The sequence below is a fragment of the Neomonachus schauinslandi genome, chromosome 11 (assembly GCF_002201575.2).
Source record: "Neomonachus schauinslandi chromosome 11, ASM220157v2, whole genome shotgun sequence".
Lineage (NCBI taxonomy): Eukaryota > Metazoa > Chordata > Mammalia > Carnivora > Phocidae > Neomonachus > Neomonachus schauinslandi.
The window spans coordinates 26,965,427-26,987,790 of record NC_058413.1 but is presented as its reverse complement, the minus strand read 5'-3'; the positions used below and the strand labels follow the sequence as shown (position 1 = coordinate 26,987,790).

At 34.3% G+C, this 22,364-nt stretch overlaps 1 protein-coding gene across 1 annotated transcript in view; it reads right to left on the bottom strand.

Moving 5' to 3' along the window:
- The window catches only part of CCDC73 (coiled-coil domain containing 73), a 113,651-nt gene that overhangs the window by 74,327 nt on the left and 16,960 nt on the right, over window positions 1–22,364 (bottom strand). Inside the window, exons 2-5 of the mRNA XM_021685340.2 lie at window positions 13,278–13,349; window positions 8,341–8,412; window positions 6,655–6,690; window positions 5,658–5,732 (exon numbers count right to left, since the gene is read on the bottom strand). Of these exons, the coding sequence (XP_021541015.1) occupies window positions 5,658–5,732; window positions 6,655–6,690; window positions 8,341–8,412; window positions 13,278–13,349 (255 nt within the window). The remainder of the gene's footprint in view (window positions 1–5,657; window positions 5,733–6,654; window positions 6,691–8,340; window positions 8,413–13,277; window positions 13,350–22,364) is intronic.

The following is a 22,364-nucleotide window of genomic DNA, read 5'->3' as shown; positions in this document are numbered from 1 at the left end:
TAATATAACTAGACTCACATGAAATCTTTTTATGGAGGCTATTATATATAATGACTTTTTTTCATTCTAAAATTACATAGAAGTGGATTATAGTATAAGATACAAGCATCTTTCCAATACAGAAACAAAACTATACTGACACTAATTTATTAAGTATAGAAGACAATTTCAAAGATAAAGTACAAATGTCTTCCTATTATAGTTATCCCTCACTTTATGAAAAATTTTATAAAAAGCTGACTATAAAATACATTTCTTTACAGCAAACCTTATTTTCCCATTAATTTTCTATTAACTGGCTTTATATTATTTGGGACTGTAGTAAGGAACTATCAGTTTCCCTTTTGTAGACCTTGTTATTGTTTACGTGTTTTTAGTGAACGGCCATTACAATTTTTAATTTTAGGGCACCTGGGTGGCTCAGTTGTTAAGCGTCTGCCTTCAGCTCAGGTCATGATCCCAGGGTTCTGGAATAGAGCCCTGCATCGGGCTTCCTGCTCTGCAGGAAGCCTGCTTCTCCCTCTCCCACTCCCCCTGCTTGTGTTCCTTCTCTTGCTGTGTCTCTGTCAAATAAATAAATAAAATCTTAAAAAAAAAAAAAGAACTTATAAAACTCAACACCCCCAAAACAAATAATCCAATTAAAAAATGGGCAGAAGGGCGCCTGGGTGGCTCAGTCGGTTAAGCGACTGCCTTCGGCTCAGGTCATGATCCTGGAGTCCCGGGATCGAGTCCCGCATCGGGCTCCCTGCTCGGCGGGGAGCCTGCTTCTCCCTCTGACCCTCCCCCCTCTCATGTGCTCTCTCTCTCTCTCATTCTGTCTCAAATAAATAAATAAATAAATAAATCTAAAAAAAAAAATGGGCAGAAGACATGAAAGACATTTCTCCAAAGAAGTCATACAGATGGCCAACAGACACATGAAAAGATGCTCAACATCACTATTATCAAGGAAAGGCCAATCAAAACTACAATGAGATATCACCTCACACCTGTGAAAACAGCTAAAATCAAAAACACAAGTAACAACAAGTGTTGGGGAGGATGTGGAGAAAAGAGAACACTCATGCACTGTTGGTGGGAACACAAACTGGTGCAGCCACTGTGGAAAACAGTATGGAGGTTCCTCAAAAATTAAAAAGAGAACTACCCTATGATTTAGCAATCACATTATTGGGTATTTACCCCAAAAATACAAAAACACTAGTTCAAAGGGATATATGCACCCCAATGTTTATAGCTATGTTACAATAGCCAAACTATGGAAGCAGCCAAGTGTCCATTGACTGATGAATGGGTAAAGAAGATGTGGTATATATATAAAATGGAATATTATTCAGCTATAAAAAAGAATGAAATCTTGTCATTTGCAATGACATAGTTGGAGCTAGACTGTACAATGCTACGCAGAATAATTCAGTCAGGGAAAGACAAATACCATATCATCTCACTTGCATGTGAAATTTAAGAAACAAAACAAACAAGCAAAGTTTAAAGAGAAAGAGAGAGAGGCAAACCAAGAAAATGACTGTTAACTATAGAGAATAAACTGATGGTTACCAGAGGGAAGGTGGGTGGGGGGATGAGTGAAATAGGTGATGGTGATTAAGGGGTGCATCTGTCATCAAGAGCACTGAGTGATGTATGGAATTGCTGAATCACCATGTTGTACACCTGAAACTAATATAACACTGTATGTTAACTATACTGGAATTAAAATAAAATTTAAAAAGAAGCTGAGTAAGGTGAGGAGGGCAACCCTGAAAAAGGGCAACCCAGTTCATGGTGTCAGAGTCCAAGCTGGGAAAAGAGGGCATCTATATTAGGAAGGAAGGCATGGCAAAATGGTAAACTGGTTGAATACAGGGTAGTTTATCAAAGAAGTAAATATATTAAGGATAAAGAATGGCGCATTTCTCACTGTAAGAGGAAAGAAATGTATAAATACAGAAAGGAAATAAACTAAAATTAACCTCGTGGTTTTGTATTAAAATTGGAGGTAATGTGAATTCATGGTTTTTGATATACATAGGTTGTTAGGGAAATAAACATTATAAATTATAAATAAACATAAATTATATTTGTGTGTATATAAATACATACGTAGATCTCTGTCCACCAAGAAAGTCTGAGAGCAGTGATGTATCAATAGTAATAAGTACAATAGTGCCCAGATCTTTGCTTCTACATACCATTTTCCACTAAAAGGAAGCAGGGCAACATGGGATTCATTCCAGTGCAAGGTCAAGTAAATTACAAAATGATTCTGGCACATTTTGCTTTTATCTAAAAGCAGGAAAATGCTGAAAGAATGAAGACATATCTAAAGGACTCAGTAATCAGTTTTATGGACTTCCACTAGCCAAATCAAGGATAATTTGAGCAACAAAATAAATGATAGTCATAGATTTTAATCCACTGAAAAAATCTATAAGTCTACACTGATATAAAAAAATAAACGAATATAGTAAAAGTTTGGTGAGAAATATTTACATAATTTCAAAGTATCTCCTTAAAAAATACTCTGATTACAAAGGGGAAAAGAGTACCTTTACAATGGAGAAATCTGTCTGATACTACCTTACAAATGATCAAACTGAACATCACCAATAGTGAAAATGAAATCATGAACTATCTGATAGGATTTGATTATAAGAACAAGACCTTTCTTCTGTAATATTACTGCCAAAGATATACAACGAATTCTAATCATGAGGAAACATCATTATAAACAGACATTGAGACATTCTACAAAATAACTGTATGTAATCTTTAAGAGTGTCAAAGTCACAAAAATTACTCAAAGATTAAGGAACTAGTCTAGATAAAAGAAATTAAAGAAGACAAATAAATGCAACACAAGGTTTCAAACTGGATCTTTTGGCTATAAAACACCTTATTAAGATAACTAGTAAAACCTTATTGGGGCATGAGAATTAGATTATAATTATGTGTCAATGTTAACTTACTGATTTTGGTGGTAGGACAATGTCCTTGATTGTAGGAAAGATAAACTATAGTTTTGGGGGTAGTAGAGTATCAGACTGGCATACTACTCTTAAATCATTCAGGAAAAAATAAGTTCTTTATATTGTATTTCCAACATCTCTGTAAGTTTATGATTCTCCAAACTATAGAAGTATTCAAATGTCTAACAATTCCTCATGGATAAATGTACACACTACAGCAATTTAATTCCCTTTGTCACTGTGGTTAAGTAAGGCCTAATAAAATTGTGTTTCAATGGTACAAACAATACATTATATATTAAATACACCCTCAGTTCTGTAGGAGTAATTACTATCTTAATTTATAAATTCAGTAAGTTTAAAATTTAGTGAAATAACATGACATCATAAAACTACAGAGCTTAAAATCTGACAGGTCATTACTCATAATCCAACTTTTACCACCTTCCATCTATGCTCTCTTATTCATGCCGCTTCTGGGTGGGTGAATGAAGACCTCTCCCCAAATTCCTTACTCCTGACATCCAGAGTAATGTAGATACATTACTGGTTCATGAAGTGATCTTGTTTAGGAAATTCTTTTTTTGTTTGTTTGTTTGGGAAATTCTGATGTTTTTAATTTCTTCCTTTCACCTGAAGGAAAATTGAGGCTCAGGAAGACAAAGTGTCTTACCACAGGATCATGTAATAAGTCATTAATAGGAAAAAACAGTTTACTTAAAACCTATAGATAGAAAACGCAACAAAATCAGGAAAATACATGTATAAAAATAAATTCAATACAGAAATAGAAATCATTTTTAAAAGAACAAAAAAAAATTTCTAAGGAAGTTTTAAAAGACAGATTAAGTGGAAAGACTTCCTGTGTTCATGGATAGAAGGATATTGTGAAAATGTCCATATTATCCAAAGTGATCTACCAATTCAATGTAATCTATCAAAATCACAATGTTAATCTCTACAGAAACAAAATAAAAATCCTAAAATTCATACAGAACCACGAAAGCCCCTAAAATCAGAAAATAATAGCTAAAGCAAACTTGAGCAAGATGAACAAAGCTAGAGGCATCATGCCTCCAGATTTCAAAATATATTTCAGAGTTACAGTGATCAAAACAGTATGTTACTTGTATAAACAGACATACTGGTTAAATGGATCAGAATAGAGAGACCAGAAATCCATGCAACTACAGCTAACTGATCTTTAACAAGGGTACCAAGAATACACAATGGGGAAAAGATAATCTTCAATAATGGGTGTTAGAAAAATTGGATACCCTCATGCAGAAGACAAATCAGACCCTTATCTCACACCATATACAAAATCTCTTACTATATACAAAAATCAACTCAAAATGAATTAAAGACTTAAACATAAGACCTGAAACCATAAAACTACCAGAAGAAAAAACACAGGGAAAAGCTCCTTCACATTAGCACAAGCAGTGATTTTTTGGATAGGACACTAAAAGCACAGGCAATAAAAGCAAAAATAGTCTACTAGAACTACATAAAACTAAAAAGCTTCTGCAAACAAAGGAAATAATCAATGGAGTGAAAAGGCAACCTATAATGGGAGAAACATTTGCAAACCATGTATCTGATTGGGGTTAATATCCAAAATATATTAGAAGCTCGTACACTCCATAGCAACAAAACAAAACCAATATAAAAAATGGGCTGAGGACCAGAATAGACTTTTCTAGAAAGACATACAAATGGCCAACAGGTATATGAAAAGGCGTTCAACATCACTAATCATCAGGGAAATGCAAATCAAACCCAAAGAGGTATCACCCTACACCTTTTAGAATGGCTATGACCAAAAAGACAAGAGATAACAAGATTGGTGAGGATATGAAGAAAAGGGAATCTTCTTACTACCTTAATCAACTAAAGAAAGTTTATCAGATGCTTAAACAAATCCACACTATGATGTGAATTACCTGATTAAGTGACCGTCAGGATTCTTCCATTGTAAAAATATATTTTGGTCTTTGTAATTAATGTTATCTATAGGGTGATAACTTCAAAATCATGTATTTCTCTCCTAACAATCTTTATTTTACTTTGTACCTCATTTTATTGCTTGTTTTCCCCCACCTTGAATGGAAGCTCCATAAAAGTAAAGATTTTTGTTCTTTTTATTCATTGCTATATCTCCAGTGGTTAGAACAGTGCTTGGCACATTGTAGACCTCAATAAATATATTTAACGAATCATCATTAGCTGTATGCCTCTGTATTCTATACGAGACTGCGAACAACCTAAAGGCAAATGTGATGTTTTTGTCATCTCTGTATTTGCAGAAAATAAGCACAGTACTTAACAAATAATCATGACTTGCTTAATGCTATTCTATTTTCACTTTTAACGACCACAGGTAATCAGTTCTAATACATAGGCCTGACTTGGTTTTTTTATTTACAAAGTGTTAAAAATAACATATTTATTTAATTATATTACAGTAAGAAATAATGAAGCTATTTTAAGATTTCTTTTTAAAATAAAAGATGAGGAAAATCCTACTAATTTGAAATTCGAGGCTTTCAGGAAAAAGTTACTAAGTTATATGATATATGAATTTTTGTCAGCTTTGTTTGGCTAACTTACATGTTTAGTGGACATTTTAGTAATACAATGCTAAAATACCAAATTATTTTTTTAAGCAATACTAAGTTACTTTACCTGTAATGCTTTTAATGTTTCCTTCAATCCTTCTATTTCTTTTTCTTTTATTTCTGTAGCAAGCTGATATTTTCCCTTTAAGGAAAAAACTATAATTCAGTACTTTCCAATGTAAATGATATTATTAATGGGAAAAATACAAAAGCTCAAGAACCAAAACCTCTACTTTAAAACTAACACTTCACATCTTTAAACTTGGATCTGCACCACAACTTACCTTCCTAATGACTTCAAAATATCATGAACTTACACTAAGGCCTTTATAAGATTATAAATATCATGAAATGAAAATTATAACAAATCATTTTATCAGTGTAATATTATAACAAATATTTATGGAGGCTTCAGTGCATGATAATCATTTTATCAGGAGAGCCTTCCTGAGAATTTATGGACACTATATAATTATTTAATTCACACAGCTAGAATAAATATATTCTAATTAATAAGTTACAAGTATATTTGTCTTATAAAGATATGGGAGAATTTTTTAAAAGGCCTTTGTAAATAGTATGCTCATTCATAATAAAAACATGTATTAACAAATAATTAGAGAAAATATTTAATGCTAGGTGAATTTCTAGTTCAGAGTTGTATCTTCTTTCCCAATTGGTGTACATCCAGATGCAAATCATTTTAATGTTTATTTAAACAGGTAATTGAAAAAGCACTAAAAATATACTTAATAAAAACATTACAGTAGAACAGAAAAAACATTAATTTGGGGGCTGAAGAGAGCTGAGTTCTAGTCCCAACTTCGCCACTTCAGAATGAGAGCTTCAGCTTCAGCAAGTCATTTAATCTTGCTAGGCTTCAGTACTACCAACTGTAAAATGACAGAGGTAACATGATTTCCTTGGCTCTTTTCAATTTCTAAGATTTTAAGCAATTAACAGTCTCCATTAATCTATTGCTAATACTCCTTTTCATTGTGGTGAACAACTGATAATCAAATGCACTTAACTATGCTTTAAATTATTAAAAAATTAATAAATACCTTTTCTTCTTCGAAGGCACACATCTTCATTTGCAACTGATAAATAATTTTAAGAGTTAAAATACAGGTAAGTAAACTGTTAGCAGTGATTTACACTGGTCAGTGAGACTATAAAAATATTTTACATGTAATACAATGTGAATGTGCCACCTTTACACTGAGAAAATAAAATAATAAAAGGCATAGAAGGTGGCAAAAAGCCAGTCACCAAAAGAAATGAACAATTTAATCACATGATTAGGGATACCAATGGTCCCTGAAAATTTAGTTTTTCCTTCCACGGGTTTTTTTTCAATGTTTCAATATTTTGTCATCTACTCTTAAATAATATGTAATGTTTTCTGAAGGCACACTTTTATGAAATCAGTATCATTTGTATTAGCATTGACAGTATTTTCTGAAACTTTTTTAAAAAGATGCATGTAGCTGTCTCATAAATAAATAGTGATATTTTAAAACAGAGTAACTAGGGTCAACATGCCAAAGAAAACTAATAGAATATTCTAAGCAACACAAGAATACTAGGTAAAATTACCAAGAAATAAAATTTTTCTTCGGAACTTCTCCATCTCATTTTCCACATCCCTCATTTACATTCAAGAATCAGGAAGAGGAGAGGAGTGGGGAGGGGAGGGAAAGGGAGGAAAAGAAACAAACAAAAACAAGAAAAAAAAAAAAAAGAGCCCAAGAGCACTTTCTCCATTACCCTTCAGATACCCAGATATTCTTATTTTGCCGAAAGTCCCTTGTGACAAGAGACCTAGACTTGCCCTCTCCTAGAGAATACTATGTGGTATATTTGGCTTCTGCTTCCTTAGTCTTCATTTAAAACTCCCATAACTTTGGTGAGGCTAATCTCAGACTAAAAGGAAGAAAGTTTATCATCTGCTTAAACAAATCCACACTACAGTGTGAACTACAAATAACCTCAACCAACTAGTGATTTACCTTATATAGGTATATTTCTTTTTATGCATTTCTCTTTCTAAACATACACACTGGTATGGAGAAAAAGACAAAAGAGGGAAGGAAAAAGGAAGAAAACAATGGCGATGCTGGAATGACTATAAGAAAAAAATTTCTTGAGAATATTTTTCATGAGCACATTTCTTACACTTATATTTTCTAATGAGGGACGGAAGAGCAATTTGAGGTAGTAAAGAAGAGCTATAGAACTCAAAATTTAACTGAAGGAGTTGCTATTCATTTTTTTAAATCATATATATATATATGTTTTTCTCTGCTCTTAGTTGCTGATAGTATTTATGAAGGGCTCAGTGCATGATAATCACATCTCATCCTTCACATCTCCCTCCTTCCACCTCAGCTTTTCATCAGCATTCTACTTCTGGCTTGGGTAAAGGAAGACAGCAGAAAAGGTAAGACCCTAGGATACTCTAATCCAAGGGATAAAGGGGAAAGGGAGAGAAAGAACAAGAGCACACACATCACTAACCTAATTTATTTAGGACAGATGAAAATACATCTCCAAGAAAACAGTTTTCCCAATTTCTCCCATTAACTAACTCGTTCTACTACATGTCAGTTGTGATTCAAAATAACTTTATCTCCTGCTTCCATTAATACTCTTTTTGTCTTCAATGAGTATGCCATAATACTCATATGGGGACAGGAGGGAGGTGAAATATTTGAAACTGTAGTTTTTGCCTATCCTTATGAAATTACCTGCTTTTTAAAAGCTGCCATTGCTTCTCTGTGTTGCTTTGCTAATGTTTCCTTTTGATTCTGAAGCGTTTCCTATTTTAAAAATTATGAAAAGTTAAAACATAAATTTGAGCAACTTTCAGTTTTAACTTTTAATTAGGTTCATAATTTAAATAAAAGTTAAACACTTATTGCACATATTATTGTATGCTCTTGAAATGCACTTTAAACCAATTCTATGATTTTTTTTTACCTGTCATGGATCAGCATACAATAATTATTCTTTCAGTTGCTTCTTCATGATAAAATGCATTTCTTTAAAATTTTAAACTCTAGGATGCCTGGGTGGCTCAGTTGGTTAAGTGACTGCCTTCGGCTCAGGTCACGATCCTGGAGTCCCGGATCAAATCCCGCATCGGGCTCCCTGATTCGCAGGGGAGTCTGCTTTTCCCTCTCCCTCTGACACTCCCCTTTCCCATGCTCTCTCTCTCTCAAATAAATAAATAAAATCTTAAATAAATAAATAAATAAAATTTTAAACTCTAAACACGACTCAGGGTGCCTGGATGGCTCAGTCAGTTGAGCGTCCAACTCTTGATAACAGGCTCAGGTCATGATCTCAGGGTCATGCTGAGTTGACCTGAGATTCTCTCTCTGCCTCTCCCCCCACCCTGCTCGCATGCATGCACATGCTCTCTCTCTCTCAAATAAATAAATCTTTAAAACACACACACACACACTCTAAACATGGCTCACTCCAAAGCTTTCTTGAAGAAAATATTTCATCAAAAGTTATTAAAATTAGTAGTCTTAGTACACAAGACACCTATAGTCTTTTAGAGTTCCCAAAGAAGCCCATTTTATTATCTAAGCACAAATGTTCACATGAGGTACACAATTCTCTAAATTCACCAAAGTAATTTTTTTTATAAAATCAAAACCACCATAGGGCATTTTTTTTAAAACCACATATATGATTCCGTTTCTTTTTTTTTCTTCTCTCCCCCACTTTTGATAGAAGTTGTGTGTTCTGTTCTTCAGATTCAAGATGACTTCAAACTTTTTTTCTATGTTTAGTGAATAATTCTCACTTAAAAAAAATTAGATCTTCGAGTGTTTGTTATTTGACTCCGTGTTTCTAAATATATGTTGATTTACCAACTTAAAATTTTTATTTGACTTCTATTATGATAGTTGGGAGTTTGGCTTTCTTGTACAACCATTACCTAACATCTGCTCCCTCTATTCTTCCAACAGAGTTACATAAAAACTGTGACTTAAATCAATCTTCAGTATTTGTACTATCATGACTATGCAATTTTTACTCAATGCTCAGCCATATAATATACCGTAATTACAATTCTATCTAACAGAGCTTTTTGTTTTTTCTGAAGTTAGCAATTACTTTAAAATATTTTACTTCTTGGGGCGCCTGGCTGGCTCAGTCTGAAGAGCATATGATTCTTGGTCTCTGGGGCATGAGTTTGAACCCTGTTCTGGGCATAGAGATTACTAAAAAAAAATAAATAAAATAAACTTTAAAAAATATTTCAATTCTTATAGTTAATTTTAAAAAATAGTACTACCAGTTCCCAGATCTGTACCAATGGTTCATACTCTCAAATGAAAAAAAAAAAGAAGAAGAAGAATGGAAAAAGCAAAGTGAGGAGACCCCAAGAATGACAGGGAATCACAAAATGCACAAGAAACCAGACAGATTTAGAAAAGGTGTAGATATTGGACAAAATCTTTCAGGGGCTATTATCCAGTTTTCCATGAAAATAAATTAGATTCTAATCCACTCCCATAAACAAGGAAAGAATTTATTGAGGACCTCAGGGATAGGTTCTCTGAGGAGTACATTCTCAAGTAAATGTGACCTCTAGCTTCTCCTTACTTTTTGTGACCAGCCTTAAACCTGGAAATAGGAGATTTAATATGCAACAAAAACTGGAATGGGAAATGGCCCCATTACTAGATCTCAAATCCAGATGTTCAAAAAGCCTTTGACAAAAGCAGAATAAACTGGAGGCCTTACAGATAAAACAACTTAATGTTCCCACTCCAGTCATCAAGCACTGAAGGAGTGAGCCTCTTGGTAAAGACACTTGTAGATACTTATTATAAACAGAAAGGGCACTGGGGAAAAACCTTCCTGAACTAGCTAAGAAAATGAAGGGGAAAAACATCAAGTGGGCAAATCAATGAAACTGCTCTGAAGGCAAATCATGCACCCAACTTCCCATTTTATCCTCAAACTTGCAAAAAGAAATTTCTCTAAATATTAAAAGAAACTGCAAATTTTTTTAGTCATACCATTAATCCTGCCATCATCACATAACCTCTTCCTCAGAGTCCATGAGCTACTCAGATAGTGAGTATCTCTAATAATCCAGAGATACTCCCCACTGTTTCAGTTTCCAACTGTTATCCCCGGATCCTCAAGTGAGACATATTATTTTCTCCTTTTTGACACCACACCCATTAGCATAAGAGAAAGGAATCTACTATGTAAACAGAACTGCAAAATTAAATTCTTCCCTGATTTTTTTTTTTTTAGATCCCTGAGGATTTTTCTATTGTAATCAGATCACAGCTAATCAATCAGATACTGACTTCCTGATACCTCTGTGTATGATCAAACCAAATTAAGATTTCTTTGAAGTGGCACTCTTTGTGGGCAAAATGTCGTACTGATATTAGCAGCAAACCTCTACTTAACTTTACATAATCTCTAAAACTAGAAGTTAAGAATTAAAGCCAATAGGGGCGCCTGGGTGGCTCAGTTGGTTAAGCGACTGCCTTCGGCTCAGGTCATGATCCTGGAGTCCTGGGATCGGGTCCCGCATCGGGCTCCCTGCTCGGCGGGGAGTCTGCTTCTCCCTCTGACCCTCCTCCCTCTCATGCTCTCTGTCTCTCATTCTCTCTGTCTCAAATAAATAAATAAATAAATAAATCTTTAAAAAAAAATAAATCCCTTAAAAAAAAAAAAAAAGAATTAAAGCCAATAGTCTAAAAGCCTAATAGAGAAAGGATCAATCACATTTTATACCAGTCTTTGAACACTGTTGTTTCCCAGTCAAGAAACCCAATGGGTGAAGATAAAGATCTGTTCAAGAAAAATAAATAAAATAACCGTGGCCCCAATTCTTTGTAGTACTGAGCCCAAATACTATTTTACCTTCAGTGCTATCTGACTCTACATATTTTACCACTGTAAATATACGTTCTGCTTTCTATAGTGTTCCTTTAGATCAAGATGGTGTGACCTGTTTGTTTTGTCCTGGGAAAGTCAACAATTTACCTGGATAGCTATGCCTCAGGGGTTTACTGAGGAACCTTAAGGAACTTAAATTTCTCTGTAACTCCACTCTTCTACAATACATGGGCAAGTCTTTGTTGTTCTAAAGATGAGGAGAGCTCTAACACTGACTCCATTTAACTGCTTACTGCTTTAGCTCAAAAAGGACATGAAAATTCCAAAGAAAGTTTAGAATTTTGTCAGAATAAAAAATGCCACCTTTATCATTCACTAATTTATCTTATGATTTGAATCTACTTCTAGACTCTATTATGTTCTGAGGAATACCTATCCATGTATGCTACACCAAGCTACCTTAATTACTACAGTTTATAATAATATATTTAAGAATCTAGTGTGATTATTTCGTCCTGTGCTTTTTCAAAAATTTCCCAGACACTCTTGTACGTTTATTTCCACATAAACCTTAGAACAGCTTAAGAACAGCAAACACACTCTTGGTATTGCATTGTATTAAACATACTGATTAACTTAAGGATTTGGATAACTTTATACTGTTGACTCTCTCTATCCAAAAATAAGATAGGACTTTACATTTTGAAATCTGCGTGGAGTTTCAGTTTATACTTAGTGTTTATCTGTTTTTTCTTTCTGCAGAGAGGTTCGATACCTTGGACCTCATAAAACCCAACTCTAGTTTTACTCCCATATTCTACACAACCTTGTGGGCCTGTCTGGTCTCAAAATTCCCATCACTTCTAGTTTGAGCTATCCTCTGTCACTTGAATTCTGATTCTGATATGTTACCTCCAACTTCCTATTTCAATATTGCCAAAGAGTGAAAAGAAGGGGGCCATAATTAAGATTTCAATTTTTAGCTATTAAGATTACTTTGGTGGAGAGGCATGAGAAGCACTATCAAAAGTGCTTCAGTATAAGTAAGTCTAGAGAGAGAATCAGATCTGATAATACTGGCGGTTGTTTTTTATTTTTGTTTTTGTTTTAAGCAGGGTCCACACACAACATGGGGCTTGAACCATGACCCTGGGATCAAGAGTCACATGCTCTACCGACAAAACCAACCATGTGTCCCTCTGACACCGGGTTTTTTTTAATATTTGCTTACAGTATGTAATAACAGCCTGGGAAAATGAAGAGGTTTCACTTCTTAAAAAATATTTTGACTCTCTTATAATACACAATGTGTTTCTCAGACATTAAATAGATCATAGTAGTTTTCAGCATTATTATCAGAAAGCCTGGAAAAAAATTTCATTCTCAGTGTTCTGGAGGCCCAGATGTTATTAAAAACAATTTTAGTCAGAATTCTCTTGAGACTTTGTTTAAAATGATGCACAATCTCCAAATATGTTTAGGAAATTTAAAAATTCCAACTGCAATTAAGGATTAGAATAGCTCTTTCAGTAGAGGCTAAAAAGACTAATCTGAAATAAAAATTTAAAATACTCACTTTTGGGGTACCTGGGTAGCTCAGTTCATTAAGCATCCAACTCTTGATTTCAGCTTAGGTCATGATCTCAGGATGGTGAGACTGAGCCCCACATCAGCTCCGTGCTCAGAGGAGTCTGCTTGAGTTTCTCTCCCCTCTACCCCTGCCCCACCACTCACGTGCATGCTCACTCTCTCTGGGGTAAATCTTAAAAAAACAAAACAAACAACAACAACAAAAACTCACCTTTTGCCATTTAAGTTCTTGTGTCTCCACAATAATTTTACCAATCTGCTCTTCATATTGAGTTTCTGCTTCCTAAATAAAAAAGAAAAATGCTAGGAAAATTAGGACTTTAAAATTTACATTTCAGCTCTTTGTAGAAAGATAAAAAGAGCATCCTCTCATGCTTACAACAAGAAAAAAATCTGGACAAATTGCAAATTAGATAGACAAACCCATCAGAGAACTGAGGTCCCAGATGATTCAATTAACCAAAACTCTAGATAACTCTCTCCAGCAGGGAGAAGAGAACCACAGCATTTGCTTACCTGGGACATAAACCACTGAGCGCTAATAAGAAAACTCAGCTGAAAGTTCTTAATAAATTGGTAAAGGCAGAACATGGACTAGTGTAAGAATGTGAATTCCCAGGGGCCCCAGAAATAAGGAGGTTTTATATATTTTACAAGGTTATTCCTCCAGGAAGCCCACCAAGTGCTTCCAGGGAAAGATGGGAAGAATCCAACAATCTGAGAAGCTCTCCCCTGTGGTACTGGCTGGGGAAGAGAAGAGCAGTCACAACCCATCTTCCCTATTTCTCCTACAGACCAAGAATCTTAATCTGTAAGGGAAAGGGCAACAAAAACTATACTTAAGAACACTAGTGGAAACCCTCTACAGCTGGAAAAGGGGACCAAGGTCCACCACTGAAAACTCCACCTAGACAGACCAGTCTTCCTCATCTCCCCTAAGGAACAAGAGCCTAATCTACAGGGGGAGGGGCAATCAAAATGACAGCATGAGAGCTCCAGTGAAAAGCCACTGCAGCTAGAAGCAGGCTAGGATAATAAAATAACAGCTCTATCATGGCAGGAGGAGCAGAAAAACAGCAAGAATATAGGAATACAGTAGGCCCAGCATTAAAAACAAAAGAAGGATCAGAACTCTTATGAAGACCTCACCCTGAGACCCAATTTCACCTAAGAACTGAAGCTTAATAAAGTCAGAGAATGCCCATATTCCCCCACCTGCAGCCACGACCTGACAAAGAAGCATCAAATAAAAAGAACAGGGAGATCAGCTGGGAGGGCTGCAAAGACAGACTCTCTCTGGGAGGCAGCACAAAAGTCCCAAAGTCAAGGAAGAAGGCCCAAAGCCAAGCAGGAAGCAGTTACTTAGAAAAATCCTGATTATGTTTAAAATCATGTAACACTCCTGAATTAGCCTACACCATAAACATAAGGTATCACTAAAGAAATTTGATTCTTCTGTTGAAAAATTCAACAGGTAGACTTGAAAAGTGCCTGTATACAGTGTTGAAGGTATGCCCCAACACACATAGAGAGAGCCCTTCTACAAAACCTGGGAGTTTTTTGTTGTCGTTGTTGTTGTTTTGGCTCCAGGTATTTAAGGAAATCTCTGCCAAACAAAGCACTAGCTGATCATTAAATTAAGAGCACAATGACTTCAGTGGCCACACATGACAGAAACAGCAGACTTCACAAAATTTTTTCAGAAAAGCCACTAAACAAACAGCAACCCTGGTAAGGAAAATTATCTGATTTCCAGAGTTGCCACATATTCAAAATGTCCATGTCCAGTTCTCAACAAAAAATACAAAACATACAAAGAAACAAGAAAGTATGATCCATACACAGGCAAAAAAAAAAAAAAAAAAAAAGTTAAAAAGAACTGTCTCCGAGCAAGTACAGACAATGGACTTACTAGACAAAGACTTTACATCAACAATTTAAATATGCTCTAAGAGCTAAAAGAAACCCATGTACAGATTCTGCAACCATTAAAAAGTTAGTAAGGGAAATCTACAAACAAGTTTATGCTCATAAATTTGACAACTTACAGAAATGGACCAATTCTTCAAAATCCCAAACTACCAAACCTGATCCAAGGTGATATAGATAATCTAAATAGCCCTATAAACACTAGTTAAAAAGCTCCCAAGAAAATACATGTCCAGGCCCACATGGTTTCATCTTTAGAGAATTCTACCAAACATATGAAGAATTAACACCATTTTTACAGTTTCTTCCAGAAAAATAAAAGAGGAAGGAAACACATCCCAACTCATTTTATAAGGCCTATGTACTGTGACACCAAAACTAGACAAAGACAGTACAAAAAAAAGAAAACTAAAACGAATACCTCTCACAAATTTTGATGGAAAAATCCTCAACAACATATTAGCTAATGGAATCCAACAATGTATACACCATCACCAAGTAGAATTTATTCCAGATATATTAGGCTGATTCAACAACAATATTAAGTTGATATACCTCACCATATCAACATGCTAAAGAAGAAAAGTCACATGACCATAACAATTGACAGAAAAGACAACTGACAAAACCCAACATTCATTTATAATAAAAACTCTCAGCCAGTTTGGAATAGAGAGAATTATCTCAATTTCATAAACAGCATTCATAAACACTATACTTAACATCATATTTAATGATAAAAGACTGGATGGATGGATAGACAGACAAGGAAAGGGAAAAAAGGAAAGAGAGAGAAAGAGAGGAGAGAAAAAAAGGAAACAAATCAGACAGAAGTAAACTGTCCCTATTTGTACATGACATGATTGTATACATGGAAAACCCCAAGGAATCTATAAAAAAAATCTCCCAGAATTAATAACTGAGTTCAACAGGGTCTCAGGATAAAGATCAACACCCAAAATATCATGTTTCTATACACTATTGAAAACAAAATTAAAAATACAACATAATTTATAATCACTCCAGAGAAAATGAAATACGTAAGTGTACACTTAACAAACATGGATCTGTATGCTGATAGACACAACAATATGGATGAATTTAAAACATCATGCTGAGTGAAAGAAGCCTTACCTAAAAGAGTACATATGTATGATTCCATTTATATGAAGTGTCAGAAAAAATAAAACCAATTGACAGTGGAAAATAATCAAAAGAGTGGTTGCCTCTTGGGGAGGGAGTAGGGGTAGAACTGGCCTGGGTAGACAGAAACATTTTATATCTTGATAAGATGTATGCATCTTATCAAATCCCAAAGAAGTTGGATTGAAAATGTGTAAGATACTGCTTTCTTCATGTGGGCCTGGCTATACACTTCTCTTTTAAATGGGTTCTGAGACCTTACTGTGATTTAGATATTGTTCTAAGCACTTTTTATGTATTAATTTAATCATAGGTATAATTTTTCGAGGTAAGTACTCTTATTATCACCATTTTATAGATGAGGAAACTAGGTTAGCAAGAGAATAAGTAACTCCCCTAAATGCGCATAGCAGCGAAACAGCAGAGCTAGTATTTGAACCTAGATGATCTGTCTCCAGAGCCTCTTAAACATGCCATTTTATTACCTGTAAGAAATTGTGAGTGCTGTGGGACAATATGGATTGTTATGATACACTCCTTTCCTTCAAAAACCTCAGAATCTAATCTTCATAAACCACAGAAGATAGAAAGACATTCAAAATCATATTACTTATTTTAAATATACAAGTACATACTGATATTCGGTAGAACATTTCAAAATAACAATTAGAAATATTTGTTGAATAGAAAAACAAAAGCATTAAGAATTGCTACAAATGTTCTTAGAATATTTTTCTATTTCAGAAATCTTTGTAATAGACTAAGTTGAACAATATGAAAACAGTAGCTTAAATACTAATGAGGAAAGAGGTTCTTTAAAATATGAACTTTTAGGCTATTCCATGCATATTAGTGATATTTATCTTGAATACTTTGTAGCTAATCAAACTAAGAAACTATCTGAAAGAATGATTAGTATTTTATTAGACAACATGAGAAACTGAATTGGGCAATTTCGTAGGAGGTGGATTATGAGTTTGAAAAGGAGAATAAAAGTACCCAGTCACAGTTTTGGCTGCTTGGACATGTGCCTGCTGTATGTACTATGTCCCTAAATCTGTTCAGGGTCAAGAACTGAAGAGGCCTGACCAATACACAGCACATCTTGTAAAACTACAGCCTGAAGCAAGCATTTTTAAAAAAGCATGACACTTTCTAAAGGTTATAAAGAGTAAATAAGCCATCAAATTACTCTTCTTTTATTGTTTTTATAAAAACACTTAAATCCTTGTAGTCCTAAGGCAGCTAATAAAAAATAAACACTTCTAAGGTTCTATATTCTTGGATACTTTATTGAAGTTACAGATGCGATTTTCTTACCAAATTTAATAGATTTTTCTCATTGACAGTAAGGATTTTTATTAATAACTTTTGAAAGCTGCTTGAAGAACTAATGAAATATAAAAATGAAAAGTTCCAATAAAAAGAAAATAATGTTTAATATAAAGCATATAGCTAAATTAAAATCCTAATATAGCAAAAGTGTATCATAATGTTACCTTTCAGCATTGTAGATAACACCCATTTTATCAGTTTTCCATGTGGTACAGAGATATACATTCTATAAATCATTGTAATTATAAAAGGGTATGATTCTACTCAGAGCATAACTAATTTTATGGTGCACTGAAATGCTGCTTAAGGTTATTTACCACATATTATACCATTAATTATACCCAGTTTTCCTTCACAATTTCCTTAGCAAATCATTGCTATTTTAGAATACCCAAATTTCCTTTGGCTTTTATTTATTGCTAATTTGAAATTCTAAGATTTCCTTCTGTTCACATATTTAATGAATTTAATGTGTCCTTTCTCTGAATTCCCATACTACTTTCTTCATAATTCTATTATCAGACATAATATATACTATGTGAGAATATAGTAATTAATTTGCATGGTATTAGGTGATGATTAAATTTCAAATTCTCTTAGGGCAAGATTGAGTAATGGTTTTTCAAAAGTTATCAAATGAATGCATATTTTAAAAGTGAAAGTTCTATGGTAGAGCTCTTTTATCTCCACTGTATAGATGATTTGGCTGAGAAATATAGTTTGTGTAAAAACTTTCAACCCACTTCCTATTTTTACATTCTAAAAGATTTCCTATTAAAGTCTGGATTTCTAGTTTCTCTTCGGTAATTGGAAGAACTGATAATACAAAGCCCATTATTCTATATGGCAACAAGTTTTTGGAACTTAATGGCAAATACAAGTTGAACTGAAGACAAAGGCTCTCCATTTCAACACAATTCCTACCCTATTCATATCACATGCCAATCAACTATCTGAATCCTGAAGAAAACTGAATTTGTGACCCCTCTGCCATTGGTTCATCCCCACTCATCAGTTATTATGTAATCTGATAAGGGAATCACCAGAAATGTTGTCTAACTTCTAAAAAACATACATTATGGATTCAATGTAAACTTATCTGTTGACTCAGATTGTTTATTTAAAGATCATTAAAACATTCAAATTTTTTAAAATATCATCACCAATTTAGGTCAATATGAAAAAAAATTAGTAACTTTGTTAATTACAGCATAGTTAGGTACTTAAATACAGTTTAGTGGAGTAAGAAAGTCTCTTTCTTTGACTTTTATTGTCTATTGTGTTTTGCTTCTTTAAAGAAACTTTACTATCTAACCCTTTATAGTATGGCCCAATTTTATGTTAACTGCATTAGTCAGTCCAGTTAATTTATTATATATATTAATGGAAGAGCTTTAGACAAGGAGTAGAGAGATCAGAGCACTAGTCTCTTAAAAGCTCTGGGCTTTAGGTTGGACTACAAGTTATCTCAAGTTACTTTCACCTCTAAAATTCTACAATTTCATGATCCTAAAAAAAAGACTAATCATTAAGAATACATCTCTGGAGTGCCTGGGTGGCTCAGTCTCTTAAGTGTCTCACTTCGGCTCATGTCATGATCTGAGGGTCCTGGGATCAAGCCCTGCATCAGGGTCTGTGCTCAATGGGGAGTCTGCTTGTCTCTCTGCCCCTCCCCCCACTCAGGCTCTCTCTCTCTCTCTCTCTCTCTCTCTCTCTCTTAAATAAAAATCTTTTTAAAAAATACATCTCCAAGATCATAGAAAGAAGGAAGTACAGAAAGATGATCCTGACAATCACCATTTGTCAGATCACTAGGGGCTCAGAAATTGAGGCAGATCCACCAGCAGTCATGGGGATTGACTTAGTGTTCAGGATACACCAAGAAGAAGGGATTCCAGGGGCGCCTGGGTGGCTCAGTTGTTAAGCGTCTGCCTTCAGCTCAGGTCATGATCCCAGGGTCCTGGGATCGAGCCCCGCATCGAGCCCTGCATCGAGCCCTGCATCGGGCTCCCTGCTCGGCAAGAAGCCTGCTTCTCCCTCTTCCACTCCCCCTGCTTGTGTTCCCTTTCTTGCTGTCTCTTTCTCTGTCAAGTAAATAAATAAAATCTTTAAAAAAAAAAAAAAAAAGAAGGAGGGATTCTGGAAAACACCTTAGAATTTTAGATGAAAGGCCAAGAAGCTACACTCTTAGAGTGGAGGATGGAAATAAACTAGCCCTCACAAGGAAATTCAGCCTCCAATAAGCTCAATCTTTGATGGGTAAGATGATCTGCCCCATCCTAACTTCCAAAACCAAAAATTAAACTCTCTAGATGAAGATGACATCATCTAAAGCCTCAAATTTGCTTTGCAACTTTTCATGCACAAACGCAATCAATCAAAACTTACCCTATATCCTGGGAGGCAAGTTAAATGACCAAAACCAAGAGGGAAAAAAAAGACAATAGAAATGGATCCATAAGAGGTCCAGATATTGGAGTATACATAGACTTTAAAATATATAAAACTGATATGCTCAATAAATTATATGACAAAATTAATTTCAGCAGAGGACTGAAAATTATAAAAGAAAAACCAAATGGAAATTTCAGAACTGAAAAACACAAGATGTGAAATTAAGAACTCAATAGATGGACTTTATCAGCAGATTAAATAAATTAAAGAGATCAGTAAACTGACAGAAGAAAATAACCAGATTGAAACATGGGCAGAAGAGGAAAAAGGAAAATATAGACAAAAAGCCCAATAATGATATAGGAGACTTGAACAAGATTGACAAAGTTGCCCAAATTCAAATTCATAGAATACTGCATGCAAGAAATAAAGAATATGTATTATTTCAAGTTCATTTATGTTGGCATATTTACCAAAATTGATTATATGCTTGACTACAAAGCAAAACTCCACAAGTATTAAATTATTGAAATTATATAAAGAACATATTATCGATATAATAAAATTACACTTAAAATCAATTGTTTAAAGTTAACAAAAAGTAAAATATTTTTAAAAGAAGTAATATACTTCTAAATAACTCATGAACCAAAGAAGAAATTACAGTGAAAATTAGAAAATAATTTGAACTGAATGATAATGAAGATAAAATATATAAAAAATTGTGGGATCTAGCTAAAGCCATGCCAAGAGAAAGTTTATAGCCTTAAATGTATATTAGAAAAAAAAGTTTAAATTAATAAACTAAATATCCATCTCCAAAAGTTCAAAACAAAAAGAACAGCAAATTTAAAAAGGAAATAAAGAGCAGGTATTAATATAAAACAAATAGGGGCGCCTGGGTGACTCAGTTGGTTAAGCCACTGCCTTCGGCTCAGGTCATGATCCTGGAGTCCCGGGATCAAGTCCCGCATCGGGCTCCCTGCTCAGCGGGGAGTCTGCTTCTCCCTCTGACCCTCCCCCCTCTCATGTGCTTTCTCTCTCTCAAATAAATAAATAAAATCTTAAAAATATATATATATATAAAACAAATATGCAATAGAAAGAATAACAATGCTAAAATTTAATTCCTTAAAAAGAGTAAGACAATTGATAAACCCTTAGAAAGACTGACCCAAAATTCCTACTCATTCATAATGTCTTTGCATGAGTTATTCCTTCCATGAAGCCTCCCTCACTAACCCCCTAGTAAAGCTAGCCATATCCTTATCCATCTTTCATAGTATATTGTACACTCCTTTGTTATAAAGTATTATAATCTCTAAAACATGGCAGAGTAAATGCACATTAAATGTTAATGACCAAATACAGTCTTGCATGCCTAATATCTCTAAAAATTAAAAAAAAATCAATTTGTACTATATTATTCCTTGAGTTTTCACTGTTTCAAAGTCCTAATTTTTTTTACAAACTTTTTATTTTGAAATAATTTTAGGTTTGCAGAAGACTTGCAAATATAGTAGAGTTCATGTATACCCTTTACCCAGCTTCCCTAACATTAAAATCTTACATAAGCACATTTACAAAAGTTAAGAAAATAACATTGTTACAATACCATTAATTAGACTACAGAGTTTATTCAGATTTCACTAGGTTTTCCACCAATATTAGTTCCAGGATCCAATCTGGGACACCATGTTACATTTAGTCATCATGTCTCCTTAGGCTTCTCTTGTCAATGATAGTTTCTCAGTATTTTTTTCTTTTCACTTTCTTTCTTTTTTTGGTGTTTTCTTTGTTTTTGAGAGAAGGAGAGAGGGAAGGAGAGAATCCCAAGCAGGGTCCATGCCTAGGGTGTAGCCCAACACAGGGCTTGATCTCACAACCTTGAGATCATGACCTGAGCTGAAGTCAAGAGTCAGACGCTTAACCAACTGAGCCACCCAGGTGTGCCGAAAATAGACTTTAAAACAAAGACTGTAGCAAGAGACAAAGAAAGGCACTATGTAATGATGAAGGGAACAATCCAACAAAAAAATATAACAATTGTAAATATCTATGCACCCAACATAGGAGCACTTAACCATATAAAGCAATTATTAACAGACATAAAGGAAGAAATTGACAGTAATACAATAATAGTAGGGGACATTAACATCTCACTTACATCAATGGATAGATCATCCAGACAGAAAATCAACAAGGAAACAGTAGCTTTGAATGACACGTTAGACCAGATGCAACTAACAGGTATATACAGAAGGTATACTTATCAAGTATCTTTTCTGAGTACAATACTATGAAACTAGAAATCAATTATAAGAAAAGATCTTGAAAGAACACAAATACATGGAAGCTAAACAACATGCTACTAAATAATGAATGGGTCCACCAAGAAACCAAAGAAAAATTCAAAAAATACATGGAGACAATGAAAATTGAAAACACAATGGTCCAATATCTTTGGGATGCAGCAAACAGTTCTAAGAGGAAAGTT